Here is a 19,852-nt window from a genome sequence, read left to right on the forward strand (position 1 = left end):
ATATTTCAGTGACGCTGTACAACTGCTCTTATGGACGAAGCGACTGCAGCTTATGCCTCGCGGCCCGTGACGACTATAAGTGTGTCTGGTGTGAAGAAGATGGCAAGCCCAGCAAGTGCGTTTATGAAAAACTCTGTAACGCTCCTCCCACCGACACATGTCCTCATCCCGAAATCACTCGTGTAAGATTGCTTTTTTCTCTCCCTACCAGTGTATTATTTTTCAGGAGAAAGCATCCAAGCAAGCTCATACTGAAAGGCATTTTTTGGCCTAGGGTGTTAAGTAAGCCTCTGAAATAGCTGCAAGGAAATAATGCCAGTAGTGATGTGTGTGAGAGATTTGTAAAGACTCAAAATAAGAGACTGAATGGAGTCTTTGAGACTCCTTCTTTTTCAAGCCTTGTCCTCACTGTGCCAGAAGCCAGGCTAACAGTGTATGCCTAAATGTGGCACTTGATTCTTGGGAATTAGCATGGATTTTTTTCTCTCCCTAAGTCCTTTCTACCTGAAACAAATCTGTAAGAGAGGTTTGCTGCTCCTTGAAGTACAAGCACTTAGCAAACTCATTAAAAGGCTTCAAACTAGACTAGTATTTAACAAGGGAGCAGGATGAGTTTGGCCATGATGGTGTATCTAAGAAGAAAATGGCAGTTAAATAGTTGAAGCCTGCCAAGGAAGGAAAATACCCTGAAATGTTGACAGAAAGGGTAGAGGAGAATGCCTGTGTGATAGCTGTGCCCAGATAAGGATTATCTGAGTGGAAAAAGGAAAATTAAGAAAAATAAAAGCAGCCTTATAGCAACCATCCAGTACCTAAAGGGGACTTACAAGAAAGCTGGAGAGGGACTTTTTTACAAGGGCATGTCGTGACAGGACAAGGGGTAATGGCTTTAAACTGAAAGAGGATAAATTTAGATTAGATATAAGGAAGAAATTCTTCCCCATGAGGGTGGTGAGGCACTGGAACAGGCTGCCCAGAGAAGCTGTGGATGCCTCATCCCTGGAAGTGCTCAAGGTCAGGTTGGATGGGGTTTGAGCAACTTGGTCTAGTGGAAGGTGTCCCTGCCCACGGCAGGGGACTGGAACTATATGGTCTTTAAGGTCCCTTCCGACACAAACCATTCTATGAAAAGTGTTTTTGCCTGGGGTACCGTTTGTACGTCATTGTGAATTAAATACTAAATACTGAAATATTAGTTTTTTCAAGCCTTTTGTTGGCTTCAGATTTGAACTAAATATTTTGAATCATCTACACGAACAGTTGAATCATTTTTCAGCTAGTTTATTTATGGGTTGAGTGCAAAGGGGAATGGCCAGCGGCCAGAAGTTTTAGGAAGTTGAACCAGTGGGAAAGTGGAGCAAGTGATTCTGGAGGTGGGCTGGGCAGCAGCAGCCATGTCTGTGCTCAGACTTGCTTAGATCTAAGAAACTCTGATTTTGGTGGAGCCATACGTTAAAGTCCACACTTTCAGAAGCTGTATTTGTTTGGCTTCCAATCACTGCGTTTGGGTGTATGCAACCTCCCTCTTCTTGATGGTAAACATGCAGCCCTCTAAAGGCTAAGACCTGAAAAGGTCTTGCTGGAGATGCTCCAAATATTGCATAGGAAAGCAGGTTAGTCTCCCAGTAAATATTCAGAATTCAAGTGCCTGTTCGGGCCGTATTTCAACCAAAGAAGCCCACTCCAACTACAGGATTTTCTCAGTCCTCATTTTAATTGCAAATTATTTAATTAGCATCAGCCCATGTACTGCAGCATCCTACCATTTGATGCAGTAAGATCAGGGGACTAGAGGAACTGTTGAAGACCCTCTGTGGGGCAGCACTGTGTGTTAGGAAGGTGTACTGTTCTGGTGTGAACCTGAAGGGAGAAAATCCTGGTAAAAATTCTGGAAAAGCTCTGTGGAATGATTGTGAGAGGAGTCCAATCCATTTGCTTTTCCAAGTCACAGTGCTTTAGTGGAGGAAGCAAACTTCAAACAGAGTAAACACCAGGCAGGAGTTTTGTACATAACAGTCTGCCACAGGAGACACAGAATCTGCAGCTGATGCATTCTGGTTCTGAGCTGTCAAATGATTAATTAACATTAAAAAGTTACATAGTGTGTTTTTGTGGGGGTCCTACAAGGAGCATCTTTTGCATTTCAAGTACAAGTAAGCCAAAATAGCTTTAAATAATATCAAAGAACAGTGTGGTCACTGCAGTATTTAATGTTGCTTTTCTTTGCTTTCCCTTATGCAAACACAGATTGAGCCAAAAACTGGACCACTAAGTGGTGGAATTCTTTTGACCATAATGGGATCTAATTTGGGAATAAAATCAGAAGATGTAAAAAATATAATAGTGGCAGACACGGAATGTCTTTTCAGAGAGGAATTCTACTCTGTTTCCACAAGGTAAGTGCTGGATATTTTTCACAAAGTTTTAGAAGGAAAAAGGAATTTCTATGCATTTCCAAAAGAAGATTATAGTCCTCAAGTTATAAAATATTATCAATAGAAGAAAGAACTAGTGTGATATACCTGCAATATTTCATAGTAACATGTCTGAGTCTTTATTTAAGATTCTAATACAGCAACAAGTTTACAATAGCATACAATCACCCTGCTTCTGATTGTTTGAATTTTTTTCCTTATTTGTTTGAAAAGCTTCCATAAACTTTTACTGCAGATATCTCAAGACTGTTTTTAAATTAAAGGCATCATAGGTGTTCATCTAATCATTAAAATCTTCGCTCAGTCTGAACCACAGTGCAGCCAAGCATACAAGATTTATGGGAAAATAGGCAAAGCAAGAGGAAGCTTAAATCTTTTTGGTTTAGTCCAGCCACAGTTTCTTTCCTGGAGGCAGGGAGGGTGTGCAGAGCTTTGGTGTAGCTTTAGATGACTAAGTTTCATCACAGAGCCAACAAGTCCATGGGTGTTGAATTGCCTAAGCAGGTTGGTAGTTGTTTTGTAGATTACTTGTCACACTCTTAAGCTGTGCCAAAAATTAAAACTAAGTGCCTAAATTCTTCTAGGCATCTAGGTGTTTACTACAGATTATATCAAGCATCTAATTTCAAGAAGGAAATACCCTTTTGATATCAGCTGATAAAAAGCAAAGCATAAATGTTCAGTAGTAATATTTAGAGTAATGACATATTTTAAGCAGTGTGATTTTTCTTTAATTCACTTTTGATATTTAAAGTTGCAGTTGAAACCTTGGCTTTCTTTCCTCTCAGTTAATTTAAAGTGTAATAGAGTAACTTTATGCTATTTTCATGTCATGTTTTGAAAACGATTTTGAAGATACCCAAGTGATTTTTTTTTTGCTTTTGAAAAATGTTTAGTCAGTTTGTGGATCAGGTATTTAAAAGCTTCCCAGGCCCCTAGGACTTAAGAATGTATATATAGCTGTATATCTCTCACTGCTTCCCAAATCCATTGCCGTCACTCATGCATTTACATGTTCATCATCATCTACAAAATTCCCAACTCTTTTACAATAATCTTTTCCCACTCCCTATTTTCAGTGTTTGCAAAAGCTGCACTGAATTGCAGCATAGCCTTACAAGAATTTCCCCAGCCTCTTGGCTTTTTCTAAAGCTTTTTGATATTTTTAAATACATGGAAAGGAGCCAGAACTGAGATGACTGGTTCCTTGTATCATAGCAACATTACTGGTTTTCTAAGATTTGCCAGTGTGGTAATGGGTGAGAACAAATGCCACTTGCATAATGTCATTTATCAGTTTTGAAGGATGTCCTCCATTAGAGAAGCCTTGAAAAAAAACTTATTCAAAATCTCCAAATAGGTATCTATAAGTTTCTGTCTTTATCTGCCTCCATTCTATTGTTTTATTATTACCTTCTTTTATTTAATTGAATAGTTTAAAAAAGAAGAAAGTGCCTAGTCTTGCTTCCCAATCTTTCTGCAGTAAAAAGCCAGTCATTTTTAGGAGACAGTTGCTCCCATGGGCTGGAGAGCAGCGAGATTTAAGGCACTTAAGGCTGCTTTCTGGCTCTGCGGTGATTTAATTGTTGGCCTTGGAGAAGTCTGTTCTCATTCTTTGTAGTTTTCCATTTGTAAGGTGGGGGAAGGGAGGCAATGCCAAGGCTGGGGAGGGGAGGGAACTTTTCTCGATTAAAATCCCTGCTGACCACGTTATGGCATTCCTGCCACACACACCCCCTGGCCCCGGCCCCCCACTGCTTTCCCTGGCTTGACATATGGTAGAAATTCCTCCAAAGGCACCATTTCCTGTTTCTGCCTGACAAGAAGATACAACTTCCCAGAATACAGTAGAGAGATGATGAGGAACAGACTCAGGCAGCCATACACATGCCAGGACATGCAAGAATGTAGAGAATTTTGTCCATTTGCCAGTAGCCAGGCAGAAAAGTCTGGAGTCATCTGCAGAAGGGCTTAACAATCCTTTTATTATAAGTCACAATTTAAGTACATTATACCCAGTAATTTGGGAGGGTTGTGTTGTGGGTTTTTTCCTATTTGAGTCCTTTTTTTTTTTTTAAGCAGTGGTGCACTGCTTAAGGAAGAATAGCAATAATCCCGGAGAGAAAGAGCAAAAGAAATGAGCAGCGATCCTCAGGGTGTGTCCTATATGAAACTGTCTGCCTGCGCAGGCTGCAAACATTATATACCTCCTTATCTGACTGTATTATCAGCTCCCCATTAAGCATTTGTCCCAGTTTTCAAGTGTGCTGAATCCTTATTGCATTTTCATGCTTATATTCTGTGGATCACCTGTCTGAAATAAAAATGTAACCATCCCAGCTACCGCTCAGCAACAGCATTAGTTAAGGCAGTGTTTTCTTGGCCGGTGTTACTTGACCTCTGATTTTGCATGTGTTATCTGAGGATTTCTTTTCAGAGAACAGTAATTCTAAAGGGATTTTGACTGTAGGTGTGAAAATACTGTGGTTTAAAATTGAAAGACAGCAGGATACACAACAAAAGTATCAGCAGCTAAAACACACAAAGTGATAAGATGGCTGACGGTCTCATTCTTACACCAAGGGGGGACTTCTTTTTTTAACATCACACGGTCCAGTGAAAACCTTGTGTAGGTTTGGAGAGGTTCATCTCTGACTTCTTGGCTGAATTTGACTTTTATATAGAAGGCACCTCTGTGAACAGACTGCTAAAGTAGCTGCTGTGTACAGTGCCCAGGTTTCAGTTTTGTCTACCTTTAAATAGAAGAGTCAACTGTTCTTGGGTGTTTTTGCTGGGAATCTGAGGCAGCATTCAAGTATCTCGTGTAGGATGACGTGAAGTTAGTGCTTTTGCTGGCAGTGTGTGTGGTAGCTCACTTACATTACATTGCTATTGCAGCTGTTACTTCTCACAGATAAACTTACATTCTTTCTTGATAGGATTGTATGTCAGGTTGGACCAATGAATGAACCCAAACAAGGTCAAATTGAAGTTAACATCAACGGAAAATTGGGTAAATCACCCAGTGAAGTGCTGTTTACATACCAGGTAAGTGCATTTTTTTCAGAGACCTGTTTTATACCTTGCCCATGGCTTAAGCTAGAAGTTCACCTGTTAAGCACAGAGTTGCTTGTGTTTGCCTTACAAACTTTGTTTCTTCAGTAGCACTGTCATTCAAGTCTATTAGAAAACACTTAACTTGAGCATTTCTTTATACAAAGGGTGTACCAAAAATCTATTCTGATCAATATATCTAGAGTCTCAAAAGAGGATGATGTTGTTTGCACTTCTAGTTAAAAAGATGTGGTAGAAAAGAAACCGTAATAAGTTTATTAAGTAGTGACATATTATCTCTTAAGTGCCACTATTGAATGAAAAAGTATCAGCACTGCAAAAATTAGGTATTCTTTAGATGCACTCTTGGTGCACTATTTTAATCACAGTGTTTAGTCTAGCCAATGTTCTTAATTACGAGAATGGATGCAGAGCAGCTGAAGAATAAGTAATGAAGGTACATTAATTTTTTAATAATTTATTTCATTCAAAAATACGGCACGCAGAGCCACAGACAGCATAATGTGTGTTCATATTACTCATGTGCTTTGTTTTCAGTGTCACTACGAAGGAGAATTTCATTTGTGTCTGAATTGCTTTACCCTAAATGTTTCTCTAGATTATAGCTGGTGTAGCCTGTGCTTTTAGCAGCATGTAGTTTTATCTGTATCTATGAAGTCTTCAAAATTTATAAGAGCCTGTGATAGTTAAGACATTTAAATAATCCCTGTCCTCATATTGATATTTAAAATTACACTTATAAACTGTAAATCTATGAAACATAAAGAGCTTTTATCTTCTCTCTTATTTAAACTTCTGTCTCATTAATGCTTGGTATCTTGTGAGAAGGAAAAGAAAGGAGTCGGTAGTAAGCAGTGGAAAAACTCAGGAATGGCATTCAACTGAGAAGAGGATATTCCTGTTTTTGCAAAACAGGCTAGAAGTGTTTTTGCCATAATTTCCAAAACATACCTTCTCTTCCTCTAAAAATATCTCTAAAAAAAAAAAAAAAAAAAACAAAAAAAAAAAAAAAAAAAAAACAAAACACCACACATATAACAAAACAAAACAAAACCCCAAACAACACCCTTTTTTTGCTTGAAAATGTCTCTGTTCCTTTGTGGAAATGTAGCTTATAATTAAGTCTCTCTCCACTGATCACTGATCTCAGTCATCCTTACCAGAAAACAACAACATAATCTTCTGTGTTGATGTGTTTGTGGTCTCTAGGACAGAGACTATGGCACTAAACCCTGCATGAGATGAGGTTTTGACATGAGTCTGTTTTGTTGGGTATGTTCTACACCAGTTCTCCTGTGCTTCTCCTGTGTGTAAAGATTCTGCCACAGTTTGCATGAATACCCCATGAAGAAGTTATGGGGTGTGCTGAAATGTGATCTGAAGCCCCCGTGTAGGCTTCAGAGCCTTTCTGTGAACTTGTGCTGGTGCGATTTCCTGCTCAGCCCATCTGGGAGGCAAGATACGCAGCCACTGATTTTGGCTGCTCAAGGGAAAGATTTGTGATCACCCGTCAGTGAGGCATGGGGAGAAGCCACTGTCCACAGGACTCCTCCAGGAGGACATTCTTCCTGCAAGCCCAAGACTTTCTCTGGGCCGATCTCTGGCTGCAGGTTACTGAAACATCAGATACCTAATTTAACTGCTGATAAAGAGCATTTTTATTTGCTGCAAAAATCTTTCCATTTGGACCCTATTTGCAAATTGCAAAGCAATGGCAAGTAATACAGTTCATGCCTTAGAACTGGTGAAATTGGTTTCTATTTTCATTTGTCTTTCTTCCATGAGAAAATGAAGCCAGCTGTTGACTGCAATAGGATTAAAGTCAGTACAGGGGTGTCGCATTCACATGCACCTCTACAAGTGAGACACGAGCGCTCTTGGCGTGAGAACAGACGATCAGAGCAGACAGTTGCCTCAGTTCATGTTGTCTTAAAAGCTACAGTCTTGTTTCACTGCTGTTTTCAGGCAGTTCTTTGGTGAATTCTTTCAGCAGACATGCAAAATCTGTGCTTTGTTTAAAACCTCTTCTATTCAGTATATACAAAGGAGAGAAAATACTCTTCTTTCCAAGAGCCTTCCTAAAATAAATTTTCTATTATATATTTCCCCCTTTATTTGGCACATTGTCTGGCTACCCTCCTGCTGGTAATTATCACTGGTTTTACTATGTGCTTCGATCACCCGAAGCACAATAGCTTCAGCTTTAAGAGGGACCACTCTGAACACGGTGTGCAGCGGCACAGGGCAGATGTGGGCAGGCAGCGCACAAGGAGACAATGCGGCTGCTCAGCCCCATTGGTCTGCATAGGCCAGAGATGTTACCATACTCCCACAGGCTCAGCCTTGCACATGTGACTAGAAAGCACATAGTCATCAAGTAGATTAGATATAAGGAATAATTTTTTTTTAATGATGAAGGTGGTGACACACCAGAACAGGTTGCCCCAGGAAGTTGTGGCTGCACCATTATTTGAAACATTCAAGGTCAGGTTGGATGGGGCTTTGAGCAACCTGATCTAGTGAAAGATGTCCCTGTCAATTGCAGGGAGGGTTGGACTAGATGATCTTTGAAAGGTCCCTTCCAACCCAAACCATTCTATGATTCTGTAAGTACTACTACATTTGGCTCTTTTTGATACCTAGTCTGAACAATGAGATGTGTTTTTAAAGCTGGATTGGTGAGGATCAATACTCGGCACAACCTGGGGCTCAGAGCCATGCCTCTGCCACTTCTGCCAGCACAGTGTATTTCTGAGCTGAAGAACACATAAGATCTCCATTAAATGTGTCAAAAATCCAGTTAAAAGGGAAGCCATGGTTTCAATTTAAAATTATTTCTGAACTAAAATGCCCTGTTCCACAAGAGTCTGTGCTGTGCAGCAAACACCTCATCTGTATTTCCCGTGTAACAGGAAAAAGTTCTATTTCTCCCTACCTGTCACAATTTCTCTGTCTAACCTGAGTGCTGTTCAAGCCCAGCCATTCCAGCGAAATTAAATTCTGATAGCCCAGTCCTCCTTTACTGACATTTCTGTTTTTTCACTATAAGCATGATCAGGCAATAACCATTCTCCTGTTTAGTGAAACAGAAATGAATTGATGCTAAATTTTAATATCTAGCTATGTGGTACATCTGGAGCACTGAGAGCTTGGCTGGTCTCTAAGCAGGTGGAGCAGTAATGCAGCTGAAGGCCAGTCCTCCTTTGTCGTTTGTTGTTAATTTTATCTGATCTGCTTGTTACTATAGCAGTGAGAAGTCATATCAAAGGAAGGAGTTAAGCTTTTCCTAGGTATGTGGCCCAGATTTGCTGATCCCATACAAGCGTGATTCCTTTCTCAGAATACCTCATCTTCAGACTCCAGCCACCAGAACCAGAACTTGCAGCTTGTTCTGGCATCTTCCAGAGTCTGTTTGCAAGAGCAATTATGTGAGTTTTAGTCTGTGAAGGTTAAAAAGACTATATGGTTTCAGAAAGCTCAAATAAATGCAAGATGGTGAAAATTAGAGGTAGAACTTTGCAAAAGTGTAATATATTTCTGAGGTGCTGAAGACAGTTTAGGGACTGGCTTGGAAATAATGTCTTTTAGTAAATCAAGAAGTCTGTTTACCTAAACAAGATGAGTAACCAAGAAGAGGAAGAATGGGAGATAAATTGGAGTCTGATCCAAAACCAAGCATGAATATGACTATTCACCATACTAGAAGTCCGAATGTGAACATGAATAGCACAGTTACATTTAACAAAGTGCACTCTTCACCTCAATCTACTCCCAGCTTGGCAGTTTCCTCTTACCTCCATCCTCTGCTTTCCTTACTAATGTTTAATGCAGTGGCCCTGGGAGCTCTCACCAGTGCAGTGCCATTTGTGCCATAAGGCTTTTGTGTAGGGTTTTAGCTCACTCCTTGATTTTTCTCTAAGTCTTTACCTCAAGACATGCATTTTATACTGTAGTTGGAGGCTTTGGGCGGGTTTTTGCAGTGGGGTATGTATTACATGCTTGCTGCCACTATGATTGATGGTGATAAACCACACATCTGCAGCAGTCTGGAATTGTTTCCAGATGATCGTATATTATTCTTGAGTCCTGGAGCACATCTTGTCTGTGTGTGAGCCTGCGCAGGGGCCAGGAGAACTCCTGGGTAGCTGCGAGTTTTAGAGAAGTTGTCTCTTCCTCATGTGGATATTATTAGACTTAATTCTCTGTCATCTGAGCTATGCACTTAAGTCCATGTCCCAGCATCCAGTGCTTGTGGTTCTGCTTGAAAGCTGCCAGTGAACATTGGCTGTATGATAATGCAGACTTTCCAGTCATGCATGCTTCCATTTCTCCATCTAACCTGTCAGCAAAGCTCTGTGGTCTTTTCAGAAAAGCATGTGGTGTCTGCCTCACGATAAAAAGATGCTGCCTGCAGTCCAAAAAATTAGTTGTTTAAAATACCAACCCTTTGCATAAGCATCCCATCCACAGCCGACAAGCACACAGCGTGCACTGCCAGGTAGGTGCTCTGCCTGGGCACCTGGAGTGGCTGGAGTGTTTGATCAGCTCACACGGCCTAAGGTTTGGACAAAGCAGCCCCAGAAGGGGAGGACTCAGTGCACTTCTCCACTGTTGCAGAAATAACCCAGGAACCGAAGCCTGGTTTGTGTTGTGGAGGCCAAGAGGAGGCGAGCTGGTGGGTCAGGTCAGCCAGTGCGGCAAACACCAGGCTGCCAAGAGCGCGCAATGGAAATTCTCTGGTTGAATATCCTGTGAGTGGGTGGCTTGTCTGAAGAAACCAGAAGCAGGCTCCCTTGAGTCTGAGAAAGGAGGGAAGTAGAGGGGGAAAGAGCGGTTTCTAATGACTTGCATGCCCTGTTCAGAAGCTTAATTTAGCTCCTATGGTTACCTTTATAGTCCATGAAATGACATTTTGACCTCCAGGAAGGTGGCTGGTGTCTACAGTACTTATGCCTTTAATGCCTTTAATTTGTGTGTGTGTTATATACAAGGGTTGGCAGAATAATTTGGCTTTCAGTGTGCGGCAGATAATTTTGGTAAAAATTAGTTGTTCTATAGACCTCCTTCAAGACCCAGAACTTACTACGGCTGGGGCAAGGATGAGGAAGGGGAAAGGCTACTTGTGGAGGCAAGATAAATGCAGAGCAATAATATGCTCCATACATTTGTGAAAATCTTATCCACATGTGTGTGCACTACCATCAGGTCCTTGACACAGCATCCCTGTGCTCTGCTGGTGTGGAAGCACAAGAGCCCGTTCCTACTTGTGAAGATGTGCACTTGGATCAAAGGCAAACCCCCAGCCGGAGGTCATTGCCTACAGGAGCTGGCAGAGGGCAGCTTAGGTGGCTTTGCCATTTGCTGCCCATCATGTCCATTTGATCATATCCATCTGTTGCTGCTTCCCCTTGTGCTGCAGCTGGCATCTCTCACAGCATCACGGGGATATACTCTGCCACCATCCTCTTTTCCCTCGCCAGTTGTCTCTCTGCTTGTGGTCTGGCACAGTTGTGTTTTCTCCAGCATCCCCCTCTGAAGCACAGTCTTCATGCCAAGGTTTCCTTGCATCTCCATTAGGCTTCCCTCCTCTGCTGCCTTCCAGCTGTTCCTGAATTTCCAGCCCCTTTTTGTGATCCACCAGTAGCCTCTTTGGTGGCTGGTTGTTTCTCTGTTTGATATTCTGCATTAGTGAAGGTTAAAGGATAACCACTTTTATCTCTGTGGTGTAGTTCTTGGGCTAGAAACTGCCTGCCACAGATTAATATTATAGCAGATAGTATCCCTAGTTACAGAGTCATGCCCAGGAATATAAAATGTTGAGGATGTGCTTGGTGACAGATGAGTGGAGAAGTAGAGAAATGGAAAAAGATGACACACAGAACCTGGGAGATGCACCACAGGAGCACACTCCTGCTGTTCTTGAGTGCTGTGCAAGGGACCAGAAGTGAGTTGGCTGGACATGACAGTGTAAATCAGGAAAGCTGCAAAGCAAATAAACTGAGTGAAAAAGAACATGAATCAGCCTGGCAGATCAGATCCCAAATGCAAGCTGGGTGAGTGAAAAACAGGCTGGGGGAATGGTTCTCTTTTGCACCTGCCTATCTTTAATGGGAAAATTGCAATGAAGCTGGATGAAAAAGGGGAATAGCAGTAACCCCTCTGTCAGCCAGGTAAAAGCTGCACTTTGATTTGCCACCAGCAGACCAGAGAGATCTAAAATGCTGCGAGCTCTTTGAAAGCATTTTCAGCCTGTAAAAAGGTATCTTTTTACCAAAATTGTAATCAGAAACCCAGAGAAATAAGAGATCACCTTCCTAACTGTGCAAAAAGACTAACTGCAAGTCATAAAATATTAAAGATTAAAAAGTTCATTCTAGATTAATAAACGGGGTGAAAAAATATAAGAGCTGAAATGCGAATTCTCAGAGGGTCTGCAGTAGCTGTGCAAGAGCAGCAGTCGTACATTGCTAATAAGTAAGTTCGTGTCTAAATGTGATTATAAGTGGAACAGACGTGGAGATAATTTGCCCTCTAGCACATAGAAAGCATGAAACTACAATGAAAAATATATCAGCATTTCTGTGAACAGATTTGTGAGTAGGAGGTAAAGGATACAAACAGAGCAACCAAAGGAAAGACTTCTGGCTGTGATGGAGAAAGCAGGGCACTGGACAATGGCCTGAGTGTGAAGTCATATACATACCTGGGCCAGTGCAAGCTGGATTTGCCAGTGTTTTTTTCCAGTATCTCTGTGCTGAAAAGCACAGAGCACCTCCGACAACATACTATTGCAAGACTATGACATTACTGGGAGGTGAAAACAAAAAATACAGTCCCTGATGCACAGATAAGGCAGTGGCACACAGGAACACAAATGCCATGTAAGGGAATTCATTAGTATTACAAAGAGAATAAATTAATTTGCTACCAAACGAACTAGTGCCATTTGAACATTACGTACCCATAAGCAGTGCACAAGGACTTGGAAATTGACATTGTCTCACTGTTTCAAATTTCAAATTATTTTTCAGGATAAACCATGCAGTAGGGGGCAAGATACACCTGTTGACAAGTTGGACTAGATGATCGTTGTAGGTCCCTTCCAACTGAACTTTTTTATTCTATGCTCTGGTATGTTGTGCTATGCTAAATAGCATAGCTGTGGATGTGCATGTGTTTTACCAAAACAGCAAATCCACTTCCTACATGACATGAGCATGAAAACATAAGGCAGTGGAGAGTTCTAGTGGTGGGAAGTCCCTCCCTTGAGAAATGACTTACCAGACTCAGCAGCAAATGGGCCACTGAACAACTGACAGACGTTGGAATAGGCTTTTTAAAAATTAGACTATCAAAAATCCCACATAATGAGGTAACCTGTTATTGCAGAAAAGATTTAGGCTCAAACACCACACTACCTGGAAGACATGAACAATATTTGCCTGGTGACAAAAGGAGAAGCACAGAGCACTTAAACCTGAAAGAACATTCCTCCATTCCAAGCAAAATAGGAAAAAGACTGAAATATGTATGAATTATGATCTTCTACACTACAAGGAATTATAAAACTAGGGTTAAATTAGTGTTTGCAGGGTTGTTTAAATTTTACTGTGTTCATGAGAAATGAAGTCTCACCAGGTCCTCACAAGGGCTGACATTTCCAGAAGAATTATTATAAGGCTGCTACAAATTCCATATAGGACACATGAGCGAGTGTTCTGCTTAACGTTATAATTGCACCAAGCACTGCAATATGATGTTACAGTGGAGCGCTGCAATGTTATAGAAAGTGTGACAGTGAGCAAAGATCCCGAGGTGCAGAGGGCTGAAAATGAAAGTGGAGTATTTATGTTGACAGCAGGTGTGCTTCTAATTCAGAGACTGAAATGAGAAAAGGGCAGAAGAAAGGAGAGAAGAAATCCGTGGGGGGATTTTGAAAAGGTGGCATCACTGATCTCACAGCACTTGAGGTCCAAGGTTTATCGGTGCTGTTTGCAATGGTTGAACATTCGGTATCGCTCAGGGTTGAGTCCAAATTAAAGGAGGTTGCCTCTTGGTAAAAGCAGCACTTTTATTATCCCTCAGACAAGGTGTGCAGTGAAGGGTTTACCCTTTGCCCTGCATTTTCCTCTGCAAGGAGAAGGAATATCATGCAGGGCTGTGTTAAGTAACACAATGCTGCATAAGATGAGGCTGTATGAGATAAGAGTAGACCTGGTAGCATCCAAGGGCCTGAACCCTTCTGTGCCACTGGTGAGTGCTGTGTCAGCTGTGGGAAGGGGCTACCTTCTCCTTCAGTAGCACGATTCTTGTTGAAGGCTTGTACCACCACTGATGGTACTTTTTCAGATTATCTTGGCATTCAGCAAAATATTGGAATCCTGCTGATACTATCTCCCTAATTGCATTTTTGAAAGGTGCTTTCTGGTTGAGAATTTAGGTGAACCATTTTTTTTTTCCTTTATTAGTACTACTAAGAAGACTACCAGGTGTGCCAATGTAGCTTTGCTTTTTGAGTCATCCATGAATACTTTAGAAGAGCACTAAAAGTTGGCTGTAGCACATAGGTTTTGCAATAAAATGGTTATTAAAATAGTTTAAATTCTTGATAATTTATTTTAAGTACTTTTTATTTCTAGCAGGTCCTTAAGAGGAAGGAAAAGGGGAAAAATATTAAACAGAAAATATCAAGTTAAAATTAATCAAATCATTTCCTTGACAGGTTTACGGTAACAAACTGTTACTATACAATGCTTTGTCTTAGCACTCATGCTGAAGAATTCCTCTGCACACAGAGCACAGTTCAGCTTCTCCTTATTAGATCATCTTTATGAGGCGTCCACATTATTTGGTCTCTGGAGAGCTCTTGGTATTTGCAAAATTACTTTAAATATGTTAAATAAGAATACTTTGAATTAAGCTGTTTTAAAACAGTCCTTTGAGGAGCTGCTGCAAGACCAGTGATTCAAGAGAAAATAAGGGTTAAACCATAGCTATTCCATCCCTCCTGGGCTGCTGCCTGCTGTCAATCCCAAAGTGGTTCTTGGCCTCCGCTTTCTGTTCAGCCCGAAGTGAAGCTGAGATGTGCCGACCCCGCGGTGCGGCTGTGCCGTGGCTGGGGTGAGGTGCAGGTGGCATATTCTCCCGTCCGGTGTCACTGGGCTTTAGCTTCCAGCAGAGCTGGAGTCTTGCTAACTAGAAAACAATTTCTGGGGAAAATGGAACAGATATTTGTTTCACTTCCTCTTGCTGCTGCGTTATTCAGAGATAACTTTGCTATTTGGCTACCTATATATTCCTGTTCACATGGAGGCAAATGTACGTCACCACTGAAAGCTCCCACATGTAAAATGGTACTGGATGGTCCTGCTTCAAGTTTGTGGCTCACTCAGTGTTTACTGGTTGTTCGCCCTGCCGTAGTTAGCCATCACATAGCCCAGCAGAACTTTAACAGGGCAAGTATTTCGTATTTACAGTAAAAAAGGAATACAGCTGTCTAGCAGAAGTTCTTAGCAAACTTCCATTCATTTTTTTATGCTGAGGTTACAGAGAGCAGCGGTGTGTTATGATTCAGAAACCTTTTCTTGTTCCTTTCCTTCCTAAGTTTCTGCTTAAAGGCTTGACTTTAAGTGGTTTCTTGTGCCTTTTCTTTTACATCTGTCCTTAGAGCCTAGGCTTTCAGTAGAGGCAATATTTAGGGAAAAGGCTGCGAGTTTTAACCATTTTTTGTGAGGTTCAGGGATAACTAATTTGCCCATGCTGATTCTTTGGTGGTTCTTGGGGTATGTTTTCTCCTGAAAGCTATCCCAGGCATGTGATGCAGCTAATCATTGCTGTGGATTTTTGCTGCAGATGACAGTGGTCCAATGCGCATAACAATCTATAGCAATTAAAATGTAATTTGAAGTCAATAAATGGTATGGTTTTCTGTCCATGTTCTACGGTTACCTTACAATGTTTTGTACATTTTTATAAGCAATTTATTACTGTGTATTTTATTTAAAATTTTGATCGTAATTTTTTCAGCAAAAAAAAAGTGTTCCAAAAAAGCACAAATGAGACTTTCTCTGAGGCTCATATCTAGACTCGAGCTAATTTAAACTTTAAGTGTGATTTTTAAAATTTACCCCTTCAAACTTCTTATTTACCCTCACATGCTTTATTTCAATTTAGCTTAAATCAGCAAGCAATTAAATCCAAAGAAGAGTGTTCACGAAGAGGGTTGTATAGACCTAAGAGAGCAAGTTTTAGTCAATTCCGTTATATTGAATCAAGGCTCCTTTTTGTTTAAAAGATGCTTAAGTCTGACTGTGAGTCACTTCCCCACATAAAATCTTGTAACCTGAATGATTTATTAAATTAAAAAGAAATCAAAGGTTAGCATGTGAGAGCAGTCATATGCTGCAACAATGTACATCTTGAGGAGTGAAGGGTTTACAAACAGTCTTCTCTCAGGGAAGAAAAGCAATTGACACCCAATTAGTGTTAAAGCATATTCCTAAAGCTCAATGACTTGAGAGCAAATTACAGTTGTCATTGTGGATTTGTGAAGTGTGCTGAACCATGATGCATTTGTTCAGAAGGAAGTTGCTCAGACATGGAAGTATAAAACAAGCACAGCAAGTATGAGTTCTCTGCATTCCTATAGTATCTGTGCTTCCATAAAGCAAATTTGTAAAGTAACCATGAGGTCCCTGGGATGCATTTTTGTGGATTCCTGCTGCTTGTTAAAAACCTGTTGATGGATCACTAAGCTTTGAACCAAACTGTGGTACATCGGCCCCCCTCCTCCCCGCCATTTGTGGGCCCCAGGGTTTGTAGCTGTAAGCTGACACAGAGATGGCAAATCTGTGCCTGAGCAAAACAACACAGGGGAAGGGTTTTGTTGCATGACTAGTATAGTGTGGGATTGTTGCTCTCTTTCCGAGCAGGGCTTTTCCCCCTTAGAGTGGGGGACCAGTGTGATGGTGATCAGGAAAACACTGATCAGTAAGGGAACTTTTCAAACTTCTTTGCTCTTGCTTTATTTGTATATGCTGGTACACTTTAGCATGTGTAGGGTCCTTTGTAGCAATGGCCCTGCCACACACTTGGACCTGGCACCTCCTCTATGTGTGCCGGGTGGCCTGGGACCACCCCACTGCCTGGGACCACCCCACAAGTGGTGCGGTCCACGGCCTCTGTCCCGGCACGGGGGCTGCGGCACGTCCACAGGCACGGCCAGGCCGTGGAATTGGCTGTAACCCACCTCATGTGGCTTGCACAGTTCGGGACATCCTCTTGATTCAGCAGCTCCAGGGCTGTCCTGAAGAAGGATGCTTTTCTCAACTAGAAGCAGGGACTACTTAGTGATGAAGTAATTAAATCACACTGTTCATGAAAAGCCCTCACTGTTAATTTACAGTATTTGTCATAGCTCCCGGAATACAATCACAGAAACAAAGACGGAATTGAGAACAAAAGGAGAGAACTTATTTGAGAAATTTAAATTTCCAACAAATTTCATAACAACTGGAAGCACATCTGCTTGTTTCAATTGATTTCAATAAGTTTCTAGGTGCATCAAGAGAAGTTTAGCATTTTTGGATTTTTTCTTTGCAAGCTCATTGCTCAAGAAAAGGATAACAAGTTTACTGCATTTAAGAGCCTCATAGGGAAAGGCAATCTTAGTATCCTTTCTGTTCAGTACCAGTTTTGAAAACCTTGCTCTGTCTCTCCTGTAGCTGATCCAGAATGTAGAAAGGGCAAGGAAACCTGAAGGCAAAATCAGCCAGCCATAAGGGAGAGAGAACTCTTAAAATAACTATGCAAACAAGAAAACCAATGGGAAGCTCTGATTAACTTAATGGCAGTTAACTCTACATTGTGTAAATAGGGAATTTAAATTCATATAAAACCTTGTAAAATACAGTACAAGTACATTCACATCATCTGTTACTTCTTCGTTCAGCATGAATAATGAAAGATTTTGTTTTCGTTTAGGAGAACTCTCTGTCATTATTTTAATTTCACTGTTTTTTCAAGTAGTAATATTAAACTTCAATTAGCTATTATAGCATTTAATACTGGTGTAAATGTTGTTTTCATTTTCTTAATTAGTTTGACCATCTTCTCTCTGCAGGAACCCCATCCTTCTGGAATAAGACCTGAAAGCGGTCCCCAAGCGGGTGGAACCACACTTACCATCACTGGTACAAACCTGGCCACTGGTTCCAAGAAGGATGTTCGCGTTTCAGTTGGTAGCCAGCCTTGCAATGTGTACGTACCCTGAGCAACTAACAGTGCAGAGCTGTGTCCTAACAAAGCACAAACCTCTTCTGGCCTTTAGAAATTACACAAATCCATTGTCTGTCTCTCCATGACTCATCCCATGCAATGGAGCTCTGCACGTAATGTTCAGACAGAAACCCTCCCAGATGCACCAGCTGGAAGAAGCTGCAAAAACACAAAAGTGGAAGAACTCAGATATTAAAGAATTTGCCAGTTTTGACTTTCTGTGCTTGACTGGCTGCTCCAGATCCATCCATGCTTTCAGTCAGCATTTCCTCAGTGGTTACATATAAAATCTTGATCTTCTAGTGTCCCTTGTCTTCTAACTTCTTTTCTTCCTTTATTAATTGGTACACTTCTCCACAAAAACAAAAAAAAGGGGAGTGACACAGAGCATGCTGATATCACATTGTTCTTGTGTTTGTTTTCATATCCTGTACTTTTTTTAAAAACCCTAGGTGATCTGAAGTGTTGTCTCCTCTCATAACTGCTCAGTGCCTAGCAAAAATAGAACACTTTTTTGTTGCTTCTGGGACACTAGAGTAAAGAATTCGAATCACCACAATGTTAGTAATTGAAGACATTTCCTCTTCTTTTTCTTCTCCAATCTAGCACTGAATTTGGAGATGAGATCGTTTGCGTTACAGGACCTAATAGTAAGGTAGAAGCTGTTGAAGTCACGATGGACTATGGGGGCACGGCAATTAGTGTACCAGGGCTCTTTTCATACAGTGAGAATCCTACTGTCACCAAGTTCCTGCCAGTAAATAGCTTCAGCAGGTAATGAAATGTTTGTCATAACATCATTTGCTATTGAGTTAAAATATGTGTAATTTATAATAAGCCTATTACATATAGAATTGTGTAGAACTCCATCCCTATTACATATAGAACTGTGTAGAACTCCATCCATGCACATACTTAGATACGTAGAATTTGTGAACTTTCTTAACCAAAGATGATGTTTAAAAGTGTTCTGTTTACCTCCAAACTTTAATCCCCACTTCAAAGCTAAATTCCCAAACCAGAAAAGGTAATGATTTTCTTTTAAATGAAGATGTCTTAAAGAAAGAGGTTTGAAGCATTTCAGGATGTCAGACAACATGATCTGTACCTTACTTACAAATCATTATCCTGTAAGGATAACCCATATAAAAGGTTTCAAATGAAAAGGTTTCTAACGGTTCTTCTGTTCAGCTTTTAATTAGTAAGCTGAAAACAGTGGATGGTTATGGCTTGTCACCTCTTTGTGTCCTGAGGAGAAAAAGACCAAAAAAAGTGTCTTTTTAGGAAATCTAGATCAGACTGCAGCAGGGCTTTGAAAAGGTATGGTCCCTTCTGTGGCGGTACTCACACCCCAACTGGTAGCCTTTCCTTCTGGAAAAAAGCTCACCTAGGAGTAATTGTGAAATCGAAGAAATGTATGCCACTCGTATATATGTAGCAAAACAGCAAATTATATGTATAGAGGTCCTTGTAGCATGCGTCTGGTTTTGAGAGTCATTCTGTGACTGATACAGGGACACACTTGTGACCTTGATTCACATTGGTCTCTGCTGTTCCCTAATGTTCTGGTCTTTCAGCTTAGTGGGGTACAGTTGACAGAGACAGATCCTGATGTTTCCACTTTCGGTAAAAAGAAAAGTAGCATCGAAACCTTACAAATAGGACACTAAATATAAAGCTGGCCGTGACTTCTCTTGGATAAATTGGTACCTGTTTCCTCGAATATTGAGCAGTCACTTATGTAAAATAGGATTTGATTTTAATATTTGCTTTTGATTTTTGGTTTGGGTGTTTTTGGGCCTGGGGAGTGTTTTTGGTAGATCGATAGTGATTTACCCCAGAGGATTTAAGAGACTTCCTTTTTTTTTATATATATATAAACTGAAGCTTAATTGAACGGATTGCCTTGAGGATTGCTTTCCTTCTAAATCCCTGTTACTTCAATGACTTTAGTTACCACGGGCAACTTGCATCCCTTCTTATTATTATTCGAATGCATTTTTTTTAAACATTGTGTTGCAAATGAAAGAGAATAGAGAAGTTGGGTCCCTACAGACCTGTGGAAA

The 19,852-nt window shown here is 40.8% G+C and overlaps 1 protein-coding gene across 8 annotated transcripts in view; it reads left to right on the plus strand.

Annotated features, from left to right (window-relative positions):
* PLXNB2 (plexin B2) overlaps window positions 1-19,852 on the plus strand; it is a 258,438-nt gene that overhangs the window by 205,385 nt on the left and 33,201 nt on the right. For all 8 annotated transcript variants that reach the window (XM_005514866.3, XM_065048907.1, XM_005514867.3 and 5 more), the window contains 5 exons: window positions 10-182; window positions 2,248-2,396; window positions 5,375-5,483; window positions 17,632-17,768; window positions 18,393-18,560. In XM_005514866.3, coding sequence (XP_005514923.2) covers window positions 10-182; window positions 2,248-2,396; window positions 5,375-5,483; window positions 17,632-17,768; window positions 18,393-18,560 — 736 coding nt within the window. The remainder of the gene's footprint in view (window positions 1-9; window positions 183-2,247; window positions 2,397-5,374; window positions 5,484-17,631; window positions 17,769-18,392; window positions 18,561-19,852) is intronic.

Source organism: Columba livia, chromosome 1 (assembly GCF_036013475.1).
Source record: "Columba livia isolate bColLiv1 breed racing homer chromosome 1, bColLiv1.pat.W.v2, whole genome shotgun sequence".
Taxonomy (NCBI): Eukaryota; Metazoa; Chordata; class Aves; order Columbiformes; family Columbidae; genus Columba; species Columba livia.